The sequence below is a fragment of the Pseudorasbora parva genome, chromosome 13 (genome assembly GCF_024679245.1).
Source record: "Pseudorasbora parva isolate DD20220531a chromosome 13, ASM2467924v1, whole genome shotgun sequence".
NCBI lineage: Eukaryota > Metazoa > Chordata > Actinopteri > Cypriniformes > Gobionidae > Pseudorasbora > Pseudorasbora parva.
In genome coordinates, this window is record NC_090184.1 from 40296731 (window position 1) to 40321844 (window position 25114).

General features: G+C 37.4%; 1 protein-coding gene across 8 annotated transcripts in view; it reads right to left on the bottom strand.

Annotated features, from left to right (window-relative positions):
• The window catches only part of LOC137038293 (uncharacterized), a 34486-nt gene extending 10992 nt beyond the window's left edge, over positions 1-23494 (bottom strand). For 2 of the 8 annotated variants that reach the window (XM_067412765.1, XM_067412764.1), the window contains exons 1-9: positions 23393-23494; positions 23288-23314; positions 23142-23177; positions 16505-16561; positions 16374-16415; positions 16071-16112; positions 15789-15830; positions 13166-13207; positions 7831-7872 (exon numbers count right to left, since the gene is read on the bottom strand). In XM_067412765.1, the coding sequence (XP_067268866.1) occupies positions 7831-7872; positions 13166-13207; positions 15789-15830; positions 16071-16112; positions 16374-16415; positions 16505-16561; positions 23142-23177; positions 23288-23314; positions 23393-23438 (376 nt within the window). In that variant the 5' untranslated portion in view covers positions 23439-23494. Of the gene's footprint in view, positions 1-1172; positions 1215-7830; positions 7873-12836; positions 12879-13165; positions 13208-15493; positions 15536-15788; positions 15831-16070; positions 16113-16373; positions 16416-16504; positions 16562-23141; positions 23178-23287; positions 23315-23392 lie in introns of all 8 variants that reach the window. The other 6 variants (XM_067412771.1, XM_067412768.1, XM_067412763.1 and 3 more) reach the window with 5 other exon arrangements.
• Between the last annotated feature and the right edge of the window lie 1620 nt (positions 23495-25114).

The window sequence follows — 25114 nt, forward strand, 5'->3', positions numbered from 1 at the left end:
GACTCGAATATTTTGCGCTATTCGCGCGAGGTTGGACGCGTGAACATTTTGAATCCATTTGCTTCATTCGCGCGTGACATTCACTGAACGCAGGTTCACACCGGACGCGAATGACAAGAATAAATTGCACTATTCGCATGAAGTTGGACATTTTGAATCCATTTGCTTCATTGGCGTGAAATTTGCTTCATTCGCTTGTGACATTCACTACACAACAGACACGAATTCGCGTCATGGGAGGCGCTTCTGCAAGGCAGCGGCAGTCGGCAGAAGGACTAGCCGAGTTAAGGCTGCTCTCGCCGGGGTTGATGAGCGCTGATCGCCTGGGTCTCACACCTCCGAAAACGCCAGATCAAATTTTCGAATAGGCTCTCTTTTAATAAATAAACCACATATTTGAACTTTATACAACTACATTCTCGCCTGAAAAACTCTTAAAACTACATTTTGTGACACAATAACAGTAGTATTTTTAAATTACTCTGGCCTCTGGGATTCCCATCCATCACTTCACCACGTGACAGGGGTAAGCAGGCTCCTCATTGGTTAACGCAGTGCGAATATCTGCCAAAGTTCTGATTTTTCAAAATGCACAATTGCCGTGATTCTTGCCGCGTCATGCGCGCAAATTGCGCCATTCGCGTCGCCTCATTCGCAGGAATCGGGCTGCAGAATGCCTATTCGCTCTGCATTGACTTAACATGTAAATCACTCACGCGAATCGTGTTATTCGCGCCCAGTGTGAACACAGCATAAGAAGGCAAAGTGAGACACATTTGATGTGCCAGTATGGTGTTAGTAATGTTCATCCATTTACAAAAATAAATAATAAGTCATCTTACTTTAATACCAAAATGATGTATCAGTACAACACTATAAATCTGCTGCTTACTTGGCATCTGGTAATACGGTCTCCTCCAGTAGGGGGCTTGAGCTTCATTAAGATAAAGAGAGACAGTTTTAATATTTCTACAGTTTGAAGAGCTGAATTTATGACCATTAAACCATTACAAGGAAAATGTAAAAACTAAATCATAACTAATAAGCAGGAAATAAGACATATTGGATGTGCCAGTATGATGTTATATGTTCATCAAAAACAATAAAAGGCATCATCATACTTCAATTCCCAAAATGATGTGTCAGTACAACACTATAAATCTGCTGCTTACTTGGCATCTGGTAATACGGTCTCCTCCAGTAGGGGGCTTGAGCTTCATTAAGATAAAGAAAGAAAAACTATGATTATTATTTATCTGTTTTTTTTATGATTTGAAGAGCTGAATTTATGACCGTTAATCCATTACAAGGAAATAAAAAATAAAAAATGATCACTAGTAATGCTGCGTTCACACCGGACGTGAATGACTCGAATATTTTGCGCTATTCGCGCGAGGTTGGACGCGTGAACATTTTGAATCCATTCGCTTCATTCGCGCGTGACATTCACTGAACGCAGGTTCACACCGGACGCGAATGACGAATAAATTGCACTATTCGCATGAAGTTGGACATTTTGAATCCATTCGCTTCATTCGCGTGTGAAATTTGCTTCATTCGCGTGTGACAGTCACTACACAACAGACACGAATTGGCGTCATGGGAGGCGCTTCTGCAAGGCAGCGGCAGTCGGCAGAAGGACTAGCCGAGTTAAGGCTGCTCTCGCCGGGGTTGATGAGCGCTGATCGCCTGGGTCTCACACCTCCGAAAACGCCAGATCAAATTTTCGAATAGGCTCTCTTTTAATAAATAAACCACATATTTGAACTTTATACAACTACATTCTCGCCTGAAAAACTCTTAAAACTACATTTTGTGACACAATAACAGTAGTATTTTTAAATTACTCTGGCCTCTGGGATTCCCATCCATCACTTCACCACGTGACAGGGGTAAGCAGGCTCCTCATTGGTTAACGCAGTGCGAATATCTGCCAAAGTTCTGATTTTTTTTAAAATGCACAATTGGCGTGATTCATGCGCGCAAATCGCACCATTCGCGCTGCCTTATTCGCGCGAATCGCGCTGCAGAATGCCTATTCGCGTCTCTGCATTGACTTAACATGTAAATCACTCACGCGAATCGTGTCATTCGCGCCCAGTGTGAACACAGCATAAGAAGGCAAAGTGAGACACATTTGATGCGCCAGTATGGTGTTAGTAATGTTCATCCATTTACAAAAATAAATAATAAGTCATCTTACTTTAATACAAAAATGATGTATCAGTACAACACTATAAATCTGCTGCTTACTTGTCATCTGGTAATACGGTCTCCTCCAGTAGGGGGCTTGAGCTTCATTAAGATAAAGAGAGAAAAACTTTTGTTGTTTTTTTACGATTTGAAGAGCTGAATTTATGACCGTTAATCCATTACAAGGAAATAAAAAATAAAAAATGATCACTAGTAATGCTGCGTTCACACCGGACGTGAATGACTCAAATATTTTGCGCTATTCGCGCGAGGTTGGACCCGTGAACATTTTGAATCCATTTGCTTCATTCGCACGTGACATTCATTGAACGCAGGTTCACACCGGACGCGAATGACAAGAATAAATTGCACTATTCGCATGAAGTTGGACATTTTGAATCCATTTGCTTCATTCGTGTGAAATTTGCTTCATTCGCGTCTGACATTTACTACACAACAGTAGACATGTGCCGATTTTCGATAATGCGATTTATCACGATAATGAATATGCACGATATTGTTATCGTGGGCACTTTAAAATATCGTAAATAATAATTTATTAACAATTTATAATTTGTTTATAATGCATTCAAGAATACTTTGCCCATCAACCGTATAAATGCTCAACACTGCTGTATTCTGCGTCAAGGGCGCTGATGAACTGCAGAATGCAGCCGGTTACCCCGGAAACCAGCAAACAAACAAAAAAACGCGTATAGTTTTTAAAACAGCCATTCGTTTTTGTAATCTCAATGTTGTTCATCACAGCACCAAATACTTAATACTTAAAGACTTAATAGGCTATTTATTTTCAAATTTAAACATTTTTATGTTTCAATCTGGACTACAACATACCCTAATAATTAGAACTGTTCTAATGATTTGTTATTATTCAGTATAACTTTGAGATACGACTTCATTAGTTAACAACATGTGTTAATTCATTATTACCAAACTGACAATGAAAAATACTTATAAAGAATTAATCATTCTATGTTAATTTCTTAGTTACTTTTTAATAACATTAAAATCAAAATAACTTTTTTAATAAACCTAAGATAAAACTAACAATGATCAGTATTTCTTAACTAACATTAACAAAAACATTATACTTTCTGTACCAAATGTAGCTATTGCTCAATCTTAGTTAATGCATAAACTAATGAGACCTTATTGTAATTTGTAAGCATACCTGTTCTTTATAGCCTAATTCTTTTGCACTTTAATCAGTTTGAAAATTGTACTTTTACAGCTCTGAAAAAAATCAAGAGACCACATAACATTGATTTCTCAATGAGAGGTCTCTTAATTTTTTTTTCCAGAGCTGTATATATTTTTGGTGCATGATTGTATTTAAACATTCAGTTATTTTGGTTCTTACAAAAATAGTTCTTAAAGCTGTTATGCTATGGCAACACTTTTTTTTGCAACTTATTTCAATATCGTGATAATATCGTATATCGTGATAAAACTTCATCAATTAATCGCAACATGAAAAATTGATATCGGCACATGCCTACACAACAGATGCAAATTTGCGTCATGGGAGGCGCTTCTGCAAGGCAGCGGCAGTCGGCAGAAGGACTAGCCTAGTTAAGGCTGCTCTCGCCGGGGTTGATGAGCGCTGATCGCCTGGGTCTCACACCTCCGAAAAGGACAGATACAATTTTCGAATAGGTTCTCTTTTAATAAATAAACCACATATTTGAACTTTATATGACTACATTCTCGCCTGAAAAACTCTTAAAACTACATTTTGTGACACAATAACAGTAGTATTTTTAAATTACTCTGGCCTCTGGGATTCCCATCCATCACTTCACCACGTGACGGGTAAGCAGGCTCCTCATTGGTTAACGCAGTGCCAATAACTGCTAAAGTTTTGATTTTTCAAAATGCTCAAAATGCACAATTGCCGTGATTCTTGCCGCGTCATGCGCAAATTGGGCTGCAGAATGCCTATTCGCATCTCTGCATTGACTTAAAGGGGGGGTGAAACACTCAGTTTCAGTCAGTGTCATGTCAATCTTGAGTACCTATAGAGTAGCATTGCATCCTGCATATCTCCGAAAAGTCTTTAGTTTTTTTATAATTATATAAGAAAGATGCGCTGTTCCGAGTCTTTCCGAAAAAAGCCGAGCGGGTGGGGGCGTGTCATGTGAGCGGAGCTAAATAATGACGTGTGCAGCAGCGCGCTGCAGTGAGGAAAGTGATTCGCTCAGTGAGGAAAGTGATTCGCCCGCCGCGTGAGGAAATTGATTCGCTCTGTGAGGAAAGTGATTCGCTCAGTGAGGAAAGTGATTCGCCCGCCGCGTGAGGAAAGTGAGTCGCTCTGTGAGGAAAGTGATTCGCCCGTCGCGTGAGGAAAGTGATTCGCTCTGTGAGGCAAGTGATTCGCTCAGTGAGGAAAGTGATTCGCCCGCCGCGTGAGGAAAGTGATTCGCTCTGTGAGGAAAGTGATTCGCTCAGTGAGGAAAGTGATTCGCCCGCCGCGTGAGGAAAGTGATTCGCTCTGTGAGGAAAGTGATTCGCTCAGTGAGGAAAGTGATTCGCCCGCCGCGTGAGGAAAGTGATTCGCTCTGTGAGGAAAGTGATTCGCTCAGTGAGGAAAGTGATTCGCCCGCCGCGTGAGGAAAGTGATTCGCTCTGTGAGGAAAGTGATTCGCTCAGTGAGGAAAGTGATTCGCCTGCCGCGTGAGGAAAGTGAGTCGCTCTGTGAGGAAAGTGATTCGCCCGTCGCGTGAGGAAAGTGCTAATACAGATCGACCGCCGGCCTATCAGTGGGTAAGTCAGTAGCTACTGGTTATATCACCTGTTTAGCATCCTACAAGCCAGCGCTTTGATGGGCGTAGGCTGTTGCTCTCTCTCTCCCTCTCTCTCTCTCACGCGCTTCCGGTAGAATTGTCCGTAAGGCCCATACAAGGAAATTCCGCCCCCACTAACGTCAATGGGGACGCATGATCTCAAAAAACTTGCCGAAACTTATGACTAACCGGAAGTAGTATTTTTGACAAAGAAATACTCCCATCAAACGTCCACCTTAACTTTTGAAACTTTGTCTATGTTTAGTATGGGATTCCAAGTCTTTAACAGTGTAAAAAGATCAGTATGCATGAAACAGCATTTCACCCCCCCTTTAACATGTAAATCACTCACGCGAATCGTGTCATTCGCGCCCAGTGTGAACACAGCATAAGAAGGCAAAGTGAGACACATTTGATGCGCCAGTATGGTGTTAGTAATGTTCATCCATTTACAAAAATAAATAATAAGTCATCTTACTTTAATACCAAAATGATGTGTCAGTACAACACTATAAATCTGCTGCTTACTTGGCATCTGGGAATACGGTCTCCTCCAGTAGGGGGCTTGAGCTTCATTAAGATAAAGAGAGACAGTTTTATTATTTCTACAGTTTGAAGAGCTGAATTTATGACCATTAAACCATTACAAGGAAAAATTTTAAACAAAATAACTAATAAAAAACAAATGAGTCATAACTTTGATGTGCCAATGTGGTGTTATTAATGTTCATAAATAAAAATAAAAAAATAAAATAAATATAAACAGTACTTTGCAAAAGTCTTAGGCAAGTTAATATTCCCCCCCCCCAAAAAAATGCTTTTAAGCCAGTTATATATATATTTTGCAATAGTGTGTCAGTAGGTAATATCAATTTACATTTTCAAACATTTATTTTGCCATTAATTGTAAAAATCCATTCCAATGAGATTTTTGTATGCAGAAGGAGTCTGACAATAGCTGTTTGATCCACACGGAGATCTAATCTCACCATCATCGAGTCCATCTGTGATTACGTGAAGAAATTAAAAAAACTGAGACAAAATCCTCAAGAACTGCGACAACATCTCAGTTTTTTTAGTTTCTTCATGTAATCACAGACGGACTCGATGATGGTAAGATTAGATCTCCGTGTGGATCAAACATCTCACTGGAATGGATTATTACAATTAATGGCAAAATAAATGTTTGAAAATGTAAACTGATATTACCTACTGACACACTATTGCAAAATATATAAATAACTGGCTTAAAAAATGTTTGGGGTAAAAATACTAACATGCTTAAGACTTTTGCACTGTACTGTACTATATATATATATATATATATATATATATATATATATATATATATATATATATATATATATATATCTTACTAAAATGATTGATCAAATTTTCGAATAGGCTCTCTTTTAATAAATAAACCACATATTTGAACTTTATACAACTACATTCTCACCTGAAAAACTCTTAAAACTACATTTTGTGACAAAATAACAGTAGTATTTTTAAATTACTCTGGCCTCGGGGATTCCCATCCATCACTTCACCACGTGACAGGGGTAAGCAGGCTCCTCATTGTTTAATGTGGCGTGAATATCTGCCAAAGTTCTGATTTTTCAACTCTATTAGGTTTAGGTATGGAGACCTGGTGGCTAGGCCACCCTAGAACCTTGATATGCTTCTTACAGAGCCACTCCTTGCTTATCCTGGTTGTGTACTTCGGGTCATTGTCATGTTGGAAAACCCAGCCTCGACCCATCTTCAATGTTCTAAATGAGGGAAAGAGGTTGTTCCTCAAAATCTTGCAATACATCCTCTCCTTAATACAGAGCAGTCGCCCTGTCCCATGTGCAGATAAACACCCCCAAAACATGATGCTACCACCCCCATGCTTCACCGTAGAGATGATGATCTTGGGATGGTGCTCATCATTCTTCTTCCTCCAAACACGTTTAGTTTAATTATGACCAAAAAGTTCTATTTTGGTCTCATCTGACCACATGACTTTCTCCCATGACCCCTCTAGATCATCCAAATGGTCATTGGCAAACTTAAGACGGGCTTGGACATGTGGTGGTTTAAGCAGGGGAACCTTCCGTGCCATGGATGATTTCAAACCATGACGTCTTAGTGTATTACCAACAGTAACCTTGGAAACGGGGGTCCCAGCTCTTTTCAGGTCATTGACCAGCTCCTCCCGTGTAGTTCTGGGCTGATTTCTCACCTTTCTTAGGATCATTGAGACCCCACGAGGTGAGATCTTGCATGGGGCCCCAGTCCGAGGGAGATTGATAGTCATGTTTGGCTTCTTCCATTTTCTAATGATTGCTCCAATAGTGGACCTTTTTTCCCCAAGCTGCTTGGCATTTTCCCCGTAGCCCTTTCCAGCCTTGTGGAGGTGTACAATTTTGTCTCTAGTGTCTTTGGACAGCTCTTTGGTCTTGGCTATGTTAGCAGTTGGATTCTTACTGACTGTATGGGGTGGACAGGTGTCTTTATGCAGCTATCAACCTCAGACAGGTGCATCTAATTAAGGATAATAAATGGAGTGGAGGTGGACATTTTAAAGGCAGACTAACAGGTCTTTGAGGGTCAGAATTCTAGCTGATAGACATATGTTCAAATACTTATGCAGCTGTATTTTTTTGCTGTATTTTTATTTTTTAGATTATGTCTCTCACAGTGAACATGCACCTACGATGACAATTTCAGACCCCTCCATGATTTCCAAGTAAGAGACCTTGCAAAATAGCAAATACTTATTTTCCTCACTGTATCGTCATCTTACTAAAATGATTGATCAATACAACAAAATAAATCTGCTGCTTACTTGTCATCTGGTAATACGGTCTCCTCCAGTAGGGGGCTTGAGCTTCATTAAGATAAAGAAAGAAAAACTATTGTTGTTTTTTTACGATTTGAAGAGCTGAATTTATGACCGTTAATCCATTACAAGGAAATAAAAAATAAAAAATGATCACTAGTAATGCTGCGTTCACACCGGACGTGAATGACTCAAATATATTGCGCTATTCGTGCGATGTTGGACCCGTGAACATTTTGAATCCATTTGCTTCATTCGCGCGTGACATTCATTGAACGCAGGTTCACACCGGACGCGAATGACAAGAATAAATTGCACTATTCGCATGAAGTTGGACATTTTGAATCCATTTGCTTCATTCGTGTGAAATTTGCTTCATTCGCGTCTGACATTTACTACACAACAGTAGACATGTGCCGATTTTCGATAATGCGATTTATCACGATAATGAATATGCACGATATTGTTATCGTGGGCACTTTAAAATATCGTAAATAATAATTTATTAACAATTTATAATTTGTTTATAATGCATTCAAGAATACTTTGCCCATCAACCGTATAAATGCTCAACACTGCTGTATTCTGCGTCAAGGGCGCTGATGAACTGCAGAATGCAGCCGGTTACCCCGGAAACCAGCAAACAAACAAAAAAACGCGTATAGTTTTTAAAACAGCCATTCGTTTTTGTAATCTCAATGTTGTTCATCACAGCACCAAATACTTAATACTTAAAGACTTAATAGGCTATTTATTTTCAAATTTAAACATTTTTATGTTTCAATCTGGACTACAACATACCCTAATAATTAGAACTGTTCTAATGATTTGTTATTATTCAGTATAACTTTGAGATACGACTTCATTAGTTAACAACATGTGTTAATTCATTATTACCAAACTGACAATGAAAAATACTTATAAAGAATTAATCATTCTATGTTAATTTCTTAGTTACTTTTTAATAACATTAAAATCAAAATAACTTTTTTAATAAACCTAAGATAAAACTAACAATGATCAGTATTTCTTAACTAACATTAACAAAAACATTATACTTTCTGTACCAAATGTAGCTATTGCTCAATCTTAGTTAATGCATAAACTAATGAGACCTTATTGTAATTTGTAAGCCTACCTGTTGTTCTTTATAGCCTAATTCTTTTGCACTTTAATCAGTTTGAAAATTGTACTTTTACAGCTCTGAAAAAAATCAAGAGACCACATAACATTGATTTCTCAATGAGAGGTCTCTTAATTTTTTTTTCCAGAGCTGTATATATTTTTGGTGCATTATTGTATTTAAACATTCAGTTATTTTGGTTCTTACAAAAATAGTTCTTAAAGCTGTTATGCTATGGCAACACTTTTTTTTGCAACTTATTTCAATATCGTGATAATATCGTATATCGTGATAAAACTTCATCAATTAATCGCAACATGAAAAATTGATATCGGCACATGCCTACACAACAGATGCAAATTTGCGTCATGGGAGGCGCTTCTGCAAGACAGCGGCAGTCGGCAGAAGGACTAGCCTAGTTAAGGCTGCTCTCGCCGGGGTTGATGAGCGCTGATCGCCTGGGTCTCACACCTCCGAAAAGGACAGATACAATTTTCGAATAGGTTCTCTTTTAATAAATAAACCACATATTTGAACTTTATATGACTACATTCTCGTCTGAAAAACCCTTAAAACTACATTTTGTGACACAATAACAGCAGTATTTTTAAATTACTCTGGCCTCTGGGATTCCCATCCATCACTTCACCACGTGACGGGTAAGCAGGCTCCTCATTGGTTAACGCAGTGCCAATAACTGCTAAAGTTTTGATTTTTCAAAATGCTCAAAATGCACAATTGCTGTGATTCTTGCCGCGTCATGCGCGAATCGGGCTGCAGAATGCCTATTCGCGTCTCTGCATTGACTTAACATGTAAATCACTCACGCGAATCGTGTCATTCGCGCCCAGTGTGAACACAGCATAAGAAGGCAAAGTGAGACATATTTGATGTGCCAGTATTGTGTTAGTAATTTTCATCCATTTACAAAAATAAATAATAAGTCATCTTACTTTAATACCAAAATGATGTATCAGTACAACACTATAAATCTGCTGCTTACTTGTCATCTGGTAATACGGTCTCCTCCAGTAGGGGGCTTGAGCTTCATTAAGATAAAGAGAGACAGTTTCATTATTTCTACAGTTTGAACAGCTGAATTTATGACCATTAAAACAAGGAATATTAAGAAACTAAATGATAACTAATAAGAAGGAAATGAGACATATATTTGATGTGCCAGCCAGTATGGTGTTATATGTTCATTTAAAAACAATAAAAGGCATCGTCATACTTCAATACCCAAAATGATGCATCAGTACAACACTATAAATCTGCTGCTTACTTGGCATCTGGGAATACGGTCTCCTCCAGTAGGGGGCTTGAGCTTCATTAAGATAAAGAGAGACAGTTTTATTATTTCTACAGTTTGAAGAGCTGAATTTATGACCATTAAACCATTACAAGGAAAAATTTTAAACAAAATAACTAATAAAAAACAAATGAGTCATAACTTTGATGTGCCAATGTGGTGTTATTAATGTTCATAAATAAAAATAAAAAAATAAAATAAATATAAACAGTACTTTGCAAAAGTCTTAGGCAAGTTAATATTCCCCCCCCAAAAAAATGCTTTTAAGCCAGTTATATATATATTTTGCAATAGTGTGTCAGTACGTAATATCAATTTACATTTTCAAACATTTATTTTGCCATTAATTGTAAAAATCCATTCCAATGAGATTTTTGTATGCAGAAGGAGTCTGACAATAGCTGTTTGATCCACACGGAGATCTAATCTCACCATCATCGAGTCCATCTGTGATTACGTGAAGAAATTAAAAAAACTGAGACAAAATCCTCAAGAACTGCGACAACATCTCAGTTTTTTTAGTTTCTTCATGTAATCACAGACGGACTCGATGATGGTAAGATTAGATCTCCGTGTGGATCAAACATCTCACTGGAATGGATTATTACAATTAATGGCAAAATAAATGTTTGAAAATGTAAACTGATATTACCTACTGACACACTATTGCAAAATATATAAATAACTGGCTTAAAAATGTTTGGGGTAAAAATACTAACATGCTTAAGACTTTTGCACTGTACTGTACTATATATATATATATATATATATATATATATATATATATATATATATATATATATATATATATATATATATATATATATATATCTTACTAAAATGATTGATCAAATTTTCAAATAGGCTCTCTTTTAATAAATAAACCACATATTTGAACTTTATACGACTACATTCTCACCTGAAAAACTCTTAAAACTACATTTTGTGACAAAATAACAGTAGTATTTTTAAATTACTCTGGCCTCGGGGATTCCCAGCCATCACTTCGCCACGTGACAGGGGTAAGCAGGCTCCTCATTGTTTAATGTGGCGTGAATATCTGCCAAAGTTCTGATTTTTCAACTCTATTAGGTTTAGGTATGGAGACCTGGTGGCTAGGCCACCCTAGAACCTTGATATGCTTCTTACAGAGCCACTCCTTGCTTATCCTGGTTGTGTACTTCGGGTCATTGTCATGTTGGAAAACCCAGCCTCGACCCATCTTCAATGCTCTAACTGAGGGAAAGAGGTTGTTCCTCAAAATCTTGCAATACATCCTCTCCTTAATACAGAGCAGTCGCCCTGTCCCATGTGCAGATAAACACCCCCAAAACATGATGCTACCACCCCCATGCTTCACCGTAGAGATGATGATCTTGGGATGGTGCTCATCATTCTTCTTCCTCCAAACACGTTTAGTTGAATTATGACCAAAAAGTTCTATTTTGGTCTCATCTGACCACATGACTTTCTCCCATGACCCCTCTAGATCATCCAAATGGTCATTGGCAAACTTAAGACGGGCTTGGACATGTGGTGGTTTAAGCAGGGGAACCTTCCGTGCCATGGATGATTTCAAACCATGACGTCTTAGTGTATTACCAACAGTAACCTTGGAAACGGGGGTCCCAGCTCTTTTCAGGTCATTGACCAGCTCCTCCCGTGTAGTTCTGGGCTGATTTCTCACCTTTCTTAGGATCATTGAGACCCCACGAGGTGAGATCTTGCATGGAGCCCCAGTCCGAGGGAGATTGATAGTCATGTTTGGCTTCTTCCATTTTCTAATGATTGCTCCAATAGTGGACCTTTTTTCCCCAAGCTGCTTGGCAATTTCCTCGTAGCCCTTTCCAGCCTTGTGGAGGTGTACAATTTTGTCTCTAGTGTCTTTGGACAGCTCTTTGGTCTTGGCTATGTTAGTAGTTGGATTCTTACTGACTGTATGGGGTGGACAGGTGTCTTTATGCAGCTATCAACCTCAGACAGGTGCATCTAATTAATGATAATAAATGGAGTGGAGGTGGACATTTTAAAGGCAGACTAACAGGTCTTTGAGGGTCAGAATTCTAGCTGATAGACATATGTTCAAATACTTATATGCAGCTGTATTTTTTTGCTGTATTTTTATTTTTTAGATTATGTCTCTCACAGTGAACATGCACCTACGATGACAATTTCAGACCCCTCCATGATTTCCAAGTAAGAGACCTTGCAAAATAGCAAATACTTATTTTCCTCACTGTATCGTCATCTTACTAAAATGATTGATCAATACAACAAAATAAATCTGCTGCTTACTTGTCATCTGGTAATACGGTCTCCTCCAGTAGGGGGCTTGAGCTTCATTAAGATAAAGAGAGACAGTTTCATTATTTCTACAGTTTGAACAGCTGAATTTATGACCATTAAAACAAGGAATATTAAGAAACTAAATGATAACTAATAAGAAGGAAATGAGACATATATTTGATGTGCCAGCCAGTATGGTGTTATATGTTCATTTAAAAACAATAAAAGGCATCGTCATACTTCAATACCCAAAATGATGCATCAGTACAACACTATAAATCTGCTGCTTACTTGGCATCTGGTAATACGGTCTCCTCCAGTAGGGGGCTTGAGCTTCATTAAGATAAAGAGACACATTGTTTGTGTGGTTTTTTTACAGTTTGAAGAGCTGAATTTATGACCATTAAAACAACAAGGGACATTAGAAACAAAATAATAACTAATATAAAGGAAATTAGACACCTCTGATGCACCAGATATTAGTAATGTTTATTCATTAAAATAAAAAAATAAAATCATCTTTTATTTTATTAAAAGTCATCTTATTTCAATTATCCATCCAAATTCATGCATCAGTTAATCAAATTTTGCATCAATACAACACTAAATTTGCTGCTTACTTGGCATCCAGTAATACCGTCTCCTCCAGGAAGGGGCTTGAGCTTCATTAGAGGGAGGTTGAAATACTCAGTTTTAGTCAATCTCATGTCAATCTTGAATACCTAACTAGCTATAGAGTAGTATTGCATCTTTAATTTCTCCAAAAAATCTTTAGTTTTATTATATTTGTGTATAATAAAAAAAATATATCCCACTGTACATGCACAAATCTCAAGCTGCCCGGGCGGATATGTCAGCAATGGATGAAAAAACATCACCTGCAGCTCAACTTAGAAAAAACTGAGCTGCTCGTCTTCCCTGCTAATCCGACCATACAACACGATTTCACCATCCAGCTAGGTTCATCTTTGATTACCCCTTCAGGGTCGGTCAGAAATCTTGGAGTAATCTTTGATGACAAGCTGTCCTTAAAAGACCACATCTCAAAGACAGCTCGGTCATGCAGGTCTGCGCTGCACAACATCAGGAAAATCAGACCGTTCCTTACGGAGCATGCAACACAGCTTCTTGTCCAAGCCCTGGTAATTTCTAGACTTGGCTACTGCAATGCGCTTCTGGCTGGACTTCAATTATGTGCAATCAAACCGCTGCAAATGATCCAAAATGCTGCGGCACGTCTTGTCTTCAATGAGCCCAAAAGGGCTCATGTCACACATCTCTTCATCTCTGCATTGGCTACCACTTGCTGCCTGCATCAAGTTCAAAGCTCTGACTCTTGCTTATGGACCTTCCACAAGCTCGGCACCAGCATTTTTCGACTTGCTCCTACGAGTCTACATCCCCACCAGAAGCCTTCGCTCAGCTAATGAGCGGATCTAACTCTTCCTCTTCTATTTTTATCTTTTCCCTCCCTATTCTAGTTTTTGCTACTCTGAGTAATATCCAAATCTTTGTATATAGGGCACTTTTTGCGTCTCTTCACCTCTTCATGACAGATTGCTTCCTTTCCTCCTCAGTTGTAAGTTGCTTTGGATAAAAGCATCTGCTAAATGCATAAATGTAAATGTAAACGTATATTTATAAAAGAAAGATATGGCTGTACCGAGTCTTTCCGAAAAACCCAAGCGGCTGGAGGCATATCATGTGGGCGGAGCTAAATAATGAAGGGCGCGCACACTAATTGCGTTGAGAGCATCTGAAAGCTCTGACATCCTTAATTGTGGAGAAAAAAACATAATCCTAAATAAACCATTGAGATCAATCAGATTTAGCCATACATATATGATCCAGAATCAGAGGCTGAAATTGAACAGGAGAAGCAGCAACAACGACTACAGCAGGACGTCTCTATGGTACGTACTATAACTTATATATGCTTAGCAGCTTGTTATGCTCGTGAGTTTTGCAACAGTTGTGTGTGTTTACTCACGGTTTATGAGGTCATAATTTGGTTTATGGACTATTGTATGCGATTTAATGTTAGCAGTAGCAAGTGGAATGGATTTACACGTCAGACTAGTGCGTGTTTACATAGAGAAACAATGGAATAGTAGCGCATTTGAATGAGCGAGTCGATAGCTAACAACATAAAGACATTTGAAGCAGTTTTACTCACTGCCTGCTTCCAACATACAACCGTGAACCTTAATCGCTGGAACCAATTCATCTTTCAGCATTTAGACGAGCTACAAATTCGGACTTGAACTGTACCTTGTTTCTAAACCAATGTCACCGAAATGCAGGGAACAAAAAAAATTCTAGGTTAATTTGAGAAAGCTGTACTGGGTTGTCTTGCCCTGACAACCAAAAACACACTTTTTGGTGACATTGTTGATTTAATGAAGTCCTGTGACTGCAGCGCATGTGCTTCCAGGAGAAGAGCCCGTACGGCCCGTACAAGGACATTCAGCCCTATCTGACGTCAGGTAGGTTTTTTTTTTTTTTTTTTACTTTGTCCATGTTTACGATGGGAATTAAAGTCTTTAACAGTTTAAAAACTCAGCATGAAATAGCATTTCACCCCACTTTAAGATAAAGACTATATATATATATATATATATATATATATATATATATATATATATATATATATATAATCATCTATCTATCTATATATATATATATATATATATATATATATATATATATATATATATATACAATCTATATATATACAATCTATATATATATATATATATATATATATATATATATATATATAATCATCACTAATAATAAGGCGGCAATGTAAGACACATTTGATGCGCCAGTATGGTGTTAGTAATGTTCATCCATTTAAGAAAATAATTACAAATAAATAATAAAGGCCATCTCACTTTAATACCCAAAATGATGCGTCAGTACAACACTATAAATCTGCTGCTTACTTGGCATCCAGTTATACGGTCTCCTCCTGTAGGGGCCTTGAGCTTCATTGAGATAAAGAGAGACAGTTGTATTGTTTTTGTTTTTTTTACATTTTGAAGAGCTGAATTTATGTCAGTTAAACCATTACAAGGAAATAAAAATAAATGATCACCAATAAAGCAGCAATGTGAGACATATTTGATGCGCCAGTATGGTGTTAGTAATGTTCATCCATTTAAGAAAATAAAAAATAAGTCATCTGTACTTTATTACCAAAATGATGCATCAGTACAACACTATAAATCTGCTGCTTACTTGTCATCTGGTAATACGGTCTCCTCCAGTAGGGGGCTTGAGCTTCATTAAGATAAAGAGAGACAGTTTTATTATTTCTACAGTTTGAAGAGCTGAATTTATGACCATTAAACCATTACAAGGAATATTTAGAAACTAAATGATAATTAATAGGAAGGAAATAAGACATATATTTGATGTGCCAGTATGATGTTATATGTTCATCAAAAACAATAAAAGGGATCATCTTACTTCAATACCCAAAATGATGCATCAGTACAACACTATAAATCTGCTGCTTACTTGGCATCTGGTAATACGGTCTCCTCCAGTAGGGGGCTTGAGCTTCATTAAAGAGAGACAATTTTATTTATATTTTTTATTTTTTACAGTTTGAAGAGCTGAATTTATGACCATTGCAACATTACAAAGAACATTAGAAACTAAATGATACCTAATAAGAAGGAAATGAGACACCTTTGATGCACCAGTATGATGTTAGTAATGTTCATTCATTGAAAAAAATAAAAAAATAAAATAAAAACATACATAAAAAGTCACCTTACTTTACCCAAAATGATGCATCAATGCAATCTGCTGACTTACTCTGTATCTGGTAATGAGGTATGCTTATGTTGCTGGGTTCAGCTTTAATAAAACAAAGAGAAACATAGATGTTTGAACAGCTGAAAGTCAAATATATGATAACATATGAATATAATTATCTGCACACCTACTTGTGGCCCAATAACATGGTGTTTTGTACCAGTCCCAGCAGGGATTTGAAGATGCTCCTAAATGTATAAAGAGACGCAAAGTACACAATTTTTTATCAGCTTTGGTGATTTTATGTTCAGAAAATAAGGTGCCTCATGAATATTATTGTCACATACCACTTTATTGAAAGTAGAGAGCAAAGAAACTAAAATAGTTTTTAATAATAAATCTATAGGAAATACACAGGATATCACAAGTTGATATAATAGGAACAATGTTTATTATTGACACGACCGTTCAGTTAACTGAATAAACACTTAAATGAATACACATACAATGTTAATACAAATACAATGTAATTAAACTAACTAGGAAATCAGGCAGGGAAAACAATGGGCTAGAATTGTTGCATGATCCAAAATACATAGATTCAACCCTCTACGGACACACTGAAGCTTGAGTTGCCATTGACTAGTAAATGTATTTTACTCGCCAGACTTTTAACATGAAATGCCAGAACAATGTAAATGAAAAAGTCACGCACACCCTCCTTTAGGAATGTCTTAGAAGTTAAAGGAGAGACCGATGGTGTGTGCAAACTTAAAGCGAATTTAATTATTTGCATGAGTAGATTGCATACAAAGTCAATGCAAAAACGTGAATAAACACCATCACCTCAATCAAAAAAACCAGCAAAGAGTTTGGCACGTTATCAAACTGGGCACCCGTCATCCTCAAGTAGAGCTGGAAGTGGCTTTCATCCAGACACAGTTTCTGGAGGAGAGTTGTGTGGATCTCTTGATGGTGCTGCTGTGATCCCAGAAACATCACCATTTGGCTTTCCGGCATATTTGGTATTTTCACAACAGGTACAGAGCAGCAATGGTATTTATCTCCAGCCAAAATGGCAAAAAGGAACGTTATTGTTGACGATGATGTGCATTAAGACACTCATCGCACACATGTTTGCACAAGTAACTCCTAAAACATGGAATTTAGAGCGAGTAAGGTGATGTGAATATTCACTTTGCTTTTGTTGTGCACACACATTGGAGATGTTTCTGGTTATAATCTGTGAAGGCTATTAATGTGAGACTGGTCTCTAGTGAACTCTATCTTGTAGACTCGTTAAAGCTGGGCTGGTGATTTAGGCCCTGTTTATACCTGGTGGTATAAGGGACAGAGGTGGAAAGAGTAACAAAATATTCTTAATATTCAAAATATTCTTATTCTTAAATATGAATTAGATTAACAACTTATTAATTCGTTAAAATGTTAAAGAATTATAGAGTCCATATGTAGTAGACGGAGCAGCTCATTCACAGAGACAGAACAAGCAGATCATATATTCATATAGCAATGTTTTGTGCTTTAATATTCACAGACCATGTCGCGATTTGATTTATTCTAGGCCTACAGCTCTACTTTCAAGTTATTCGTTTGCGTGTATTACGTGAATTCTACATTATAATGTAAAGTTAATGTTCATGACTGGATTCCGGGATTCCCTCTGCGTCACAGAAATCAATCGGCCTTAAGTTATAAACATACCTTTATCTGCACAGAGGGATGTGTGCATGAACATGTTCTATGTGTTTCTTCATTTGCATCCACATTTTGATATCCTCCAGGACAACACCATGTTATTTTTTTCTATATCCAAAGTATTTCCATACTAGCCAGGGGTTCACGACAGCGTTTTGCTTTCACCTGGGTCTGCATCACGGACGTCTGTCTTGTTCGTCTCCATCTGATATTTGTGCGCTTGTTCTCTCCTGCGCCCCGCGCCCTCTATTCAATATAGTCATTTCTGGATCGCATTTTTTTTCCTCCCCTCTTTGCATTAATGATATATTTTTACTCAGTAACGATGTGGTTTAAAATGTAGCGAAGTACAATACTTTAATCAAAATATATTTAAGTAAAAGTAAAATTACAGATTTTTAAAACTACTTAAAAAAGTAGAAGTACACAGAAAAACTACTCAATTACAGTAACGAGAGTAAATGTAATTCGTTACTTTCCACCTCTGATAAGGGATACTGCACCGCTTTTTCATATTAAACTATGTTATTCCCTTAACTACGACGAGTTGATACACACCTCTCTCGTCTGAGAGCGTGCTCTTAATCTCTCTGACGCGCGGTGACGATCTGATAGCATTTAGCTTAGCCCACTAAGCCCAGTTCATTCACTATGGTACCAAACAGAGATCAAGTTAGAAGTACCAAACACCTCCACGTTTCCCCTATTTAAATACAGTTACACGAATAGTTGAACGATCAAGTATGGTGACAAAATAAAACGTGGCGCGTTTCTAATCAGATTAAAAAGGAGAACTATAATGTATGTCGGAATAGCACTTCTGAGAGTACTTCGGCTCGGCGCAGTAAAAAGTCCCGGCCGAAACATCTTCCCTCACATCTCCCTATTGACAGAAATGAGAGAGTGAGGGGGAGATGTGAGGAAAGATGTTTCGGACGGGACTTTTTACTGCGCCGAGCCGAAGTACTCTCAGAAGTGCTATTCCGCCAAACATTATAGTTCTCCTTTTTAATCCGATTAGAAAAGTACCACGTTTTATTTTGTCACCATACTTGATCGTTCAACTATTCGTGTAACTGTATTTAAATATCAAATCTAATATAAAATATCGTTCTCTCCAAGAGATTATAATACTGGGTTGCACAGTGACGCCGATTGGGTTAAGCATTTACCGTTTCTGAGGGGAAATGTTGCAGTGCGTTGATCAGCCAGTCTCTTCAAAGGAAGATTACAAACAGCGAACACTACAGTGGTTAGCTTGACGATGTGAGTACAGAAATCTTTTACTTTAATTCCTAGATGGTTTGTCTCCTTGCTGCTTCTTGATTCTCGCGCCTAGTGAGCTTGCTGACAGGCGGTTGTCATGACAATGATGTAGTTTAAGGCGGCACAGGTTCGCGTTCATTTACACTGAATCAAAACCGCTTCTATGTCGCCTTTGATACTAGGGGCCGAGGTGGGTCAGACCCGGCATATTTTAAGTCTGCTTTAATGCGGCATCGCGTCTTTACACAGAATTTTGAGCAGACACAGACCCGCGTTAGACCCGCCTTAACTCGGCTGTGTAAAGATGCCTTTATAGAACAGAGAGTCTGAAGGGGAGGATGCTAATCTTGTACAGGAGCTAAAACTTTATCATGGCCAGTTCAGCACTTACTTTCTAAAGTCTGTGGGACAATTTGAGGATCTCCTCCAGAGACGGCAGCGCATCTGACGAGACAAACCGCGCACTTCAGGGAATCAATCGATCCGAGCAGATGTTTCCAGTCGAGTCTCATGAATGTAAACATTTCAGTGCCACAGACATAGCCTACTGATGGCAACACGTTCACTTTCCATAATTGCAGACACAATGTTTAGAAAAAAATCAACTATTTATAAAAGGTCTATGCGTATAAAACATTGCTGTCTGTAGCCTACAGTGGGCAAACACAGCTGCAGCTGTACAGCTTACAGTTGTAATCTCATGAGAAATGCCATGCCTGGCAAAGGTTAAAGTTGATTGAATAGCTTGTGACATCAACTGGACATTTCGTCACATTTTTTTCCTTGTATGTGATTGGTTGAAGCCGTTTTTGTCGCTGCTAGAGTAAAAAAAATCGACATTGAAACAAAAAAAATAAATGTAGATTTGAACGCAGAAATGACGGGAAGCTTCACAACATCGCATCAGTCGCGTCGCAAAGTGGATTTCCACGCCACTGCTGTCACAGGACTTCACCAAATCATACCAAAGAAGTGTGTTTTTGACGGAGCGGTCCCAGTGATAAAGGTTCGGTCCTGCTTTGGAAGCAGCCGGTGAGTAAAACTGCTTCAACTGTCTCTGCTCTTGGCTATCGTCACGTGAGTAAACATCAGTAAACGACACGATTGCGTGCTTCGTCATTTAAATGCGCTAACAGTTACTCCATTGTTGTTCTATGTATAACGTTACACTAGTCTGACATGCAAAACCGTTTTTCTTGCTACTGCTAAGGTTTAGTCGCATACAAAAGTCCATAAACCAAATCATGTCCTCATAAACTGCGAGTAAACACACACAAATGTTGACAGGCCACTAAATACAGTCCATACCACAGAGACGGACGTCCTGCTGTTGCTGTTTCTCCTGTTCAATTTATTTCAGCCTCCGAATGATTCTGGATCATATATCTATTAGCTGAGCTCGATAGCGATGGGTTTCTCCACGCTTGAGGACGTCACCGTTTTGTGCGCACTCGTCATTCTTTAGCTCCGCCCACTCGATACGCCTCCAGGCGCTCGTTTTTTCCGGAAAAACTCGGTACAGCCCATATTTCTTTTATAAATATAATAAAACTAAAGACTTTTCGAAGATATGAAGGATGCAATACTACTCTATAGGTACTCAAGATTGACATGAGATGGACTGAAACTGAGTGTTTCACCCCCCCTTTAATCACAATAACGGTAGCTAAAGCTACATAAGTTCTTATTGAGAATTAATATGTCACCATTATGGCGATTAGTGTTTTTTTTAGTTGGGCAGTTTGGCGACTTTTTAATGTTAGTGTTTCTCTCACTACTGTATTTGGGTTTGTTATGGCAAGAAAAGCAGAGAAAACATGATCAGATGCTTTTGGCCGCTTGATGATCAGAATATGATCATTGTGTAGTGGCTTAATTCATCAATCTTATACCTGAGTATGAGCAATATACTATTAACCTTGTTTTATTCTAGAAAAGATCCAGCACAGTTTTAACCAGAAAAGTTGTATACATTTCATAACAGCTTGTACACTAAGCACTTTGAACTCCTGCAAGCTTTTCTCACACACAGATATCAAGATTCAGCCTAAGAATCTCAACAATGGCGACATGCTTCATGCCACTGTGCATTCTGGGTGCATCATGCAAAACTCAGAAATATCAGCAATGTTCACTTGCGTTTTGTAATTGGATGCAATGGTAATCTGAGTGAAAGTTACAATCTATAGATGAGTATTGCCAGTGCAATTTACTTGTGTATTTTACATAAAAAATAAGTGGTTCTAGTAAGTAAATATTACTTAGAATAGCCCGAGTAAAGATTACAAGCACTTTTTGTGTGGAAAAAGTTGCCTAGCTTTTTTTAAGTAAATGTCACTCCAAAGTGATCGATCCATCGATTCTCTATCCGTCATCGTGTTAAATCTGCCAATAGCGCACCAGGTGGATAAGCCAGTCTGTAATTGTTTCCTGCAAATGTGTAACGGAAGCAGGATAAATTAATGTACAGGTTTCCTGATTGAGTTGCCGGGTGAAATCAAATTGCAGATAGATCAGGCTTTCGTGACTGCGTAGCACAGAAATGTCACATGAGCCTCTATAGCAATTTCTACTTGTATAATTTGTGCAATGCATATAAAAATCATGCAATGCTGAAAAATACATCTTTGCATTTATTTTGGCTGCTGTAAGTAACTTTTACAATAAAAAAAATCTGATTCATATGAAATATTATTTGTATGATCAAGTGTTTTAATTGATAAATATGCACACCGCTTGTTTGCTGGGCATTTCACTATTAAATGCATGACTACAAACAAAGGGAATCGAAATGCATGCATTTCATGTTTAAAAACAATATTTATAATGCTTTATTGTTAGATGCATAGAGCTGCTCATATGCATCATTAACTGCTTGATTGAAGAAGTGGGAAATGCCGTTGGTTGTTGTCTGACCATAATTTCACCTATTACACAAACTTGCATGTTTATCACGAGGTTGAATCCAGTTATTCATTAGTCAGCTATTGATGCTTTTCTGTTCTATCTTGAATAACGTGACGCTTTAATGCATTGTTCCCAGAGATGTGAAGCACTGTTTCTCTGGCATTTTCAAAGGCTCATAAATATTATAATGTGGCTTGGCTTGATATACAGTCTAATGGTGTAATGAAATCCAAATTTTAAACATATTTTCAGTGTTACAATTTGATGGGCTTTAAATTATGTTTCAGAATAGAAATGTTTTAATTGTTTCTTGACTGTTTCAAATTCCACAAATGCATATGGGGATCTACAAATGCACAGAAGTGATTTACAAATAAATGCCATGCAGAGTTGTGTTTGACAAAAAAACACATTGGTAAATATTTATTTTTCATTTGCAAATGTTATTTATTTGTGAAATTTGTACATTTGTGTAAATCTCTTTTATATGTGAATCTTAATCTATTTAATTGTGAATTTGATACTTTTTTGTGAATCACAATCTATTTATTTAGAATAATGCAACAATTCTAACCCCATAAAAAAACAGGAACAGAACACAGAGAAAAATAAACCAGAGCAGTACGTGACAATTATAATCTCAGCTAGTATCACTAACAGGGAAATTTCAGGCAAATGAGGCAAAGGTATGTCCTGATATTAAATTGCACTTTAAAGTATTTTTAAAGTAGAACACTAGATTTTAGAAGTTATTAGATGATCTCTGCAAAAAACTCTCCAAAAGTCACAGCTATTTTTTTTAAATAACAGACACATTATATTAAAATTATAAAAATTATTTTTGACTGAATATATAAAATATTATAAAATTATATGAACTGAATGCAGAATAAAGGAAAAGTGTATAGACTAATAAATTGAGGTTATTAGATAATGCACCTTTCTGTGAAGGTTGAGGTGTAGTTTGAGGCGGCTCTGTACAAAAACACAACAAAAATTATATTGACTGCTATCCTTGTATTTGAAGACATCTTGGAATATTATATAGGAACATAGACAGAAAGATGTATAGATTAAAGATGCACCTGTATAGTACCATGCATCAGACGAATCTGTACAAAAACAGCAAAAATGGTATTAATTCAGTAGATAGACAGAAAATCTGAGGCAGAGAAATGTGATGCACTTACTGAACGCTGACCAAAGGACCAATAAAAGGATATAAAGCAGGTTCATCGTGCTGTCATAGATTAGAGAGCTAGAGCTTTCTGAGACACATGTGACAGTCTGACACTGACTTGAGAAAAATGCAGAGTAGAAGTGGGGAAAAAGCAGAAGTGCCTCTCATGAGAAACATTTACTGTCTCCAGTTCCAGTTTTCAAAATCAACCCGATTTTAATATATATTAAAATCTGTAGGAACTAGTATCATATGTTATGATTTAAATATGTATACAAAATATCTGAATTTAGGTCTAGGCCTTCATTTATATGATATGATATATGATATGATATATGATATGATATGATATGATATATGATATGATATGATATGATATGATATGATATTTGATATATGATATGATATGATATGATATGATATGATATTTGATATATGATATGATATGATATGATATGATATGATATGATATGATATGATATGTGATATACACTTTATTGTCAGACAAGTCTGAAATTTGTCTTGCACAACAGGAGGCGGGAACCGGCAAACCAGGGATGGAAATTAACGTTTTTGTCCACCGGCCACTGTGGCTGGTGGATTTCAAAATCTACCAGCCACTCCATGTTTTTACCAGCCACTTTCTTGTTTTTAACCGACATTGTGTAACTGCATGTGAAAAATTATTACTACAAGCTCTACAAGCAGTTTATTTAATCTCAAGTTTCAATGAAATACTGACATTTTCTCTTTCTCTCTTGATATACATTTCTTTAAATGAGTAGGGCTCTGTGCTCTTTTTTTTTTTTACCTGGATGTGGCATTTGGATGATTCGTGGTCTTTTATGGCTTCCAGTTTTAGGTTTTTAGTCCCGACAATGAAACCATTAGTTGTGGCATCTTCTGAAGCATGTTGACCACATACCAAGCAGAACATTGTCAGTAGGGATGCACCGAAATAAAAATTCTTGGCCGAAACCGAAACAGCAAAAGAAATTATGCCAATTATTAGTACCATCGCATTTATGGCTAATGCTATGACGGTGTAACTTTACTAAGAATCAAGGCATTGCAATTGTATAAATTAATATTAAAGTTTCAAATAATAAATCAATTACAAATTATGCAAATATTTTTTTAGCACATTGCAACAATCCACAGTAAAAAATAACATTCAAACTAAAATGTTTAACTTGACCTCACTCATGTGTAGGCTACATTAATAATGTACAGGCCTGCAGAAAGGTACAGAAATTGAATAAAGTAATCAAATGTAAAATAACTGCATATTTAACGGTTTAAATTAAAGATGAATCCTTATTAAACTTACAAAAGCTATTCAATCAAGAGCAGTGAGTGATGTCCTTTTGTTTGACATTAAAGAGCAGTAAAGGCTACTGCCCCTTTAAGACCTAGTGCAGGGATATACTCGTCTTTCCCGACTGTATACGGTTCACTTGAGGCATATACAGACTATCTGCTTAGATACTCATCAAGATGGACATGTTGACATACTTTTTGTGAGTTTGACCATTTAAGCGCAAGACTTGAAAGAGAACTCAATATTTGCGCGCTGTGAGACGAGTGCGCGCTCTCGGATGATGCACAGTGATGAATCTCTCAGCGCGCGAGTTCTTATTCGCGTCGTCTGGCACTACATCCGGGTAATGACGGCGAAAACGACTGGTCATATTCGGACATATGGCCACACTCGCATGCATTAAACAAAGTT